This window comes from Penaeus japonicus, unplaced genomic scaffold (genome assembly GCF_977035675.1).
Source record: "Penaeus japonicus unplaced genomic scaffold, GWHDUDI00000001_assembly GWHDUDI00000029, whole genome shotgun sequence".
Lineage (NCBI taxonomy): Eukaryota > Metazoa > Arthropoda > Malacostraca > Decapoda > Penaeidae > Penaeus > Penaeus japonicus.
This window is the reverse complement of record NW_028234431.1, coordinates 20515572-20520571: the sequence shown is the minus strand read 5'-3', so window position 1 is coordinate 20520571 and position 5000 is coordinate 20515572. Positions and strand designations below refer to the sequence as shown.

The window sequence follows — 5000 nt, the reverse complement described above, 5'->3', positions numbered from 1 at the left end:
GTCTGATTTTGGTTGCGGGTTTGCCTCTCAGGGAGGGTTGGTTTCTTTGCCTTTTCTTTGTTGTTCCTTCTCTCTCCCTCTCTCTCCCTCTCTCTCCCTCTCTCTCTCCCTCTCTCTCTCTCTCTCTCTCTCTCTCTCTCTCTCTCTCTCTCTCTCTCTCTCTTCTCTCTCCTCTCTCTCTCTCTCTCTCTCCTCTCTCTCTCTCTCTCTCTCTCTCTCTCCTCTCTCTCTCTCTCTCTCTCTCTCTCTCTCCTCTCTCTCTCTCTCTCTCTCTCTCCTCTCTCTCTCTCTCTCTCTCTCTTCTCTCTCTCTCTCTCTCTCTCTCTCTCTCTCTCTCTCTCTCTCTCTCTCTCTCTCTCTCTCTCTCTCTCTCTCTCTCTCTCTCTCTCTCTCTCTCTCTCTCTCTCTCTCTCTCTCTCTCTCTCTCCACTCCAATTTTCAATTTCTCCCCATAGCGTCTCATGGTTTTCGTGACTTAACGCAGCCGTCGACTCCACGCCATGCAGCGGTCTGACCTGACCTCATTAGCTTCTGATTGCATCAATTTCTTCCCTTTTATCCAATGTTGATTAGCTTTTAGCCTTTCCTCTGGACCGTTTTCAGAGTAAACTCATTTTTCTGTAGCTAAATGTGTCGTCATTTTTATTGATAGTAATAAGCTTTTACAACAGGGAAGAAAAGGTATCTGTTTGTATTGAAAAATACTAATATATCACAAGTTTTAAAGATAGAAATTATAGTTATTGAAGAGAACCGCATTCTAGGCGAGTTACCGTAAAGATTCCCGTTTTCTGTGGTCCTCGTCCGCCAGGATCAAGGTTCAGTTTTTTAAAAGTTCTCCTGACCTTTTGACCTTCAGAAGTAATTATGCAGAGTATGGAAACTTCCCTCCCTGTGGTATGTGCACTATGGCCACGAATTAGGTGACCCCGGCCCGCGCGTGAGGTCTTATGGGTCGTTATTTCAGCCTCTTAATATGACCTGGTTTTCATAAGGATTTATCGATTGTACCAGAAAGGAAGGAATGGGATGAGGGAAATCGGAAAGAAGAGAGATGGTTAAGAATAGATAAGTAAACATACAGACAAATAACACACACACACAATATATATATATATATATATGTGTGTGTATGTGTGTGTGTGTGTGTGTGTGTGTGTGTGTGTGTGTGTGTGTGTGTGTGTGTGTGTGTGTGTGTGTGTGTGTGTGTGTGTGTGATAGACAGATAATGGAGCACATAGAAACAGAGAAGTTTACAGACAAATCATTAAAAAAGACAAATAAATTAGCACTAAGAAAGAAATACACACTCGGTGGTGAGCCACTCACTCGGAGAGACCAAATTAACCAACTAACCGTTCGGAAATGGTGCAAATACACACACAAACCGAGATACCTGCTCCCGAAGCTGTAGCCCATTTTAAATACCCGCTCTGACTCCTTTCCTAAATGCTAGCTCTGACTCCTTTCCTAAATACCCGCTCTGACTCGCCTTGGCTTCCTTGCAGTTCCCGTGGCGTGTGCTACAACACGACAACCAGCGCCCCGAAGACCGTGGCCCCGCCGGAGGATTCGAACGACTGCGGACTCTTCTCCTTCCGACCCGCCTTCCTCCAGAAGCTGGCCAACATTAAGGTTAGTGTTTTGTTTTGGCTTTTGTTGTACTGTTGTTGTCTTTGTTGGTGTTGTTGTATTACTCTACATTATGTCCTTCAATTATTTCTGGGGGGTTTATCGAGAAGCTTGCAAATTCGATTTATTTTTATTTTTATTATTATTATTATTATTATTTTTTTTTTTTTTTTTTTTTTTTGGGGGGGTCGTGTTTTTGTCTTTTATTTAGGATTCGGACTCAATGGTTTTGATAGCGAGGATGATTGCCATAAGAATTAGCTGCCTAGATAGTGTTTTCAGAGTGATGGTGCTTCCCTTGTATGGCGGTATGACCACATTTCCTCCGGGTAATGATGGCGATATTTCTCTGACAAGTTAACCTCTTTACGGTGAAAGGAAAGGGGAAATGGTCATTCATCTCTTTTATTCCTTTCACCTACATTTATTTGTGTCTCTACTTAGGGAAAATGTGTTAAAAGTATCATTTGTCTATTTTTTACACCTCTTCGCAGACAGATATTCGTGCCCTTACTTTCAAAGATATGTTGAAGTTATTATTCTTTTTATCTTTTACTTCCTCTTCGCTTACTTTGAATTATGTTCCCTAGTTTACTTTTTTTTTGCTTTTTAATATTAATTATATTGGCGTACCTCCGTAAGTCCTTTAACGAGTCCTTTCTCCCCGGCCGCAGATCTTCGTGTTCCTGCTGTCGGTGCTGGTGACCATCCAGCAGGCCCTGGCGTCGGGCTACCTGAACTCCGTCATCACCACGATCGAGAAGCGCTACGAGATCCCGTCCTCGCTCACGGGGGTCATCTCCTCCATGTACGAGATCGGCAACGTCATCACGGTCATCTTCGTTTCGTATTTGGGTTCCAAGAGAAGGATCCCCGTCTGGATCGGCGTCGGTGAGTGACGTCGCCTGCGGGCTGTTGCCATGGGGGATGATTATTATTGTTTTGGTTTGTACCATCGGCATTGGCTTTACGGTTTTGTTATAAGGAGATTTTCCCGTTTTTGTTACCTCCTTTTTTCGTGATTTAACGCTTGACATTACATCTAACCTATTTTCCCTTATCCTCCCGTGTCCAGGATGCTGCGTCATGGGCATTGGCTCGATGCTGTTCGTGATGCCTCAGCTGATCTCCGACCGCTGGTCCATCGAATTGGAGACCATCAACGACACTGATTCGAAACACATCTGCCGGAATGCGCGCGTGCGAGACGACACCTCCGAGCGCCTCTCCGACCTCGGCTTCGGAACGCTGCCCGGTGAGTGGCCGGCGGGGGAACGGTGGTTTTTTTAGTGAATTATTTTCTTTAGATCTAGTCATAAACGTTACTTGTAGTGATTGATTATGAAAAACTATGAGAAAGTGATGCATTTGTTTGATTTTACTTAGGAAACCATAAACCATATTGAAGTAAGTTCCATTATTTTAATAATTTAGAACATAAGTTGGACAGCTCACTGACAGTTATGTGAGTCCTTCGAGTCTTTTTTTTCTATAGTACAGACCCTTTTCCTGATTGAATGGAAATCCCTAAGATCTTCTTTGACGCAATTTTCCAAATGTCCAACCTCCAGACCTGTCCAAGGGCGTGCCCCTGGGCTCGCACAACAGCATCCAGTACGGCAAGCCCGACAACTGCATCAAGGGCTCGCGCAGCAACGTGATGCCGGTGCTGTTCTTCATGCTGGCGCAGCTGCTGCTCGGCGCGGGCGGCTCGCCGCTCTTCACGCTCGGAACCACCTACATCGACGACCACGTCAAGAGGGAGAGCTCATCCATGTATATAGGTGGGTGCCTCTGTGTGTGGGAGTGGGTGTGGAGCCGACTTTTGTTCCGTGGTATTTTATTCAGGGACCGATTTATCCGTCTTTGCGTATATTTGTGATTTTGAATGTGTGTGTGTGTGTGTGTGTATGTATCAATGCTAAAAAATTCGGGAGGGTTCGTGGAATTAGGAATTTATCGCTCTTTTCGGAGCTCGGTTCGCTCTGTTTGTAGCATAGAAGTTAGGTTAGACGTTTATTTATTTATTTACTACATTTGATTGAATGATATGATGTCCATTCTGAACACCTACTTCCATTCCAGGAATTATCTACACCATGGTTGCCTTTGGTCCTGTTCTGGGATTCCTCCTTGGCGCTTACCTCATTTCCTACTACGTCGACACCTTGTTCGTTGACACGTCGGTCATGCAAGCCAGTAAGTCGCCGCCGCTTTTTACGGCTCCTTTTACGACTTGCTCTAATGTCTTATATTCGGGGGTTTATGTCCTGGATTTGCTTTTGGAAAATTTGTCTTGTTTTTATGTTTGTTTTATATATGGTATATTGATTTCATAGTAAGCATTGCCTTATATGATTCAAGTTCAGTCAGTGTAATCTCAACAGTTCTCCTTTTGTTCTTCATAATATGTGTTTGTTTTACATAATCTTGATATACAGATCCTTTCGTTAATGGATGTAAAAGATATTTTCATTAAAATCAAGTTGTGATAAAAATCATCTCCATCATTCATCATATTTATTTGTTTTACTTGTTCTTTTTGTCCAGCAGGCCTCGTAGATCACGAGCACAAGACTTGTTTTAATAAGATTGAAGTGTTAATGAAAATGATCTCACCCTCTCTCCCCCAGATCACAAGCACCCGCGTTGGATCGGCATGTGGTGGGGGGGATTCCTGCTGTGTGGGTTAATGCTGCTCTTGATTTCCATCCCGTTCTTCATGTTCCCCAAGACACTGAAGGTGAAGAGGGTATTTTATGGGATTAATTAATCTCTTAATGGTTGTTTTTGTGGTTTATATATTCTTATTTTCTTTACCATCTGTAGAGTGATATTATGTTGCTCTTGTATGATAAGATGGCAGTTAGTGGAAAGGGCAACAAAGAGATTGTTAGATTGTGGACTGAAAGAATACCTCACACAATTTTTCATGTGTTTTAATCATAACAAGTGATATAGGGGATACTAATGTTCACCATGCTCCTTTTAACATATGAGATCCTAGTACAAACTCCCATCCCTCCACACAACAGAAGGAGAAAGAGAAAGTGAGAATGGAAGAGAAGACGAAGGAGTTCCACAAAGGTCACCGGCGCACAAAGTCCCAGACGTCCACCTGCTCGCGACACTCGACCCTGTCCACCAAGCGCGTCTACGGCAAGGATGTGAGAGGTGAGGAATAAGAGAGGGTGGGGTGCTCTGTGGAGTGGCATGGAGTGCTATGTTGGGTGGATTAGCATCTTGTCTGCATTATGATTATTTATTCATGATTATATGTGGTTGTGACTGAGGTAGAATTGCAACCTGCTTAGTGAAGTTTTAGTGATGGATAGATTGATTCTTTATGTACATAAAAATAGATATCC

The 5000-nt window shown here is 43.3% G+C and overlaps 1 protein-coding gene across 4 annotated transcripts in view; it reads left to right on the top strand.

Annotated features, from left to right (window-relative positions):
* The window catches only part of Oatp30B (Organic anion transporting polypeptide 30B), a 177188-nt gene that overhangs the window by 164940 nt on the left and 7248 nt on the right, over positions 1-5000 (top strand). For all 4 annotated transcript variants that reach the window (XM_043016587.2, XM_043016589.2, XM_043016586.2 and 1 more), the window contains 7 exons: positions 1509-1635; positions 2307-2523; positions 2708-2887; positions 3204-3416; positions 3718-3831; positions 4266-4375; positions 4668-4806. In XM_043016587.2, coding sequence (XP_042872521.2) covers positions 1509-1635; positions 2307-2523; positions 2708-2887; positions 3204-3416; positions 3718-3831; positions 4266-4375; positions 4668-4806 — 1100 coding nt within the window. The remainder of the gene's footprint in view (positions 1-1508; positions 1636-2306; positions 2524-2707; positions 2888-3203; positions 3417-3717; positions 3832-4265; positions 4376-4667; positions 4807-5000) is intronic.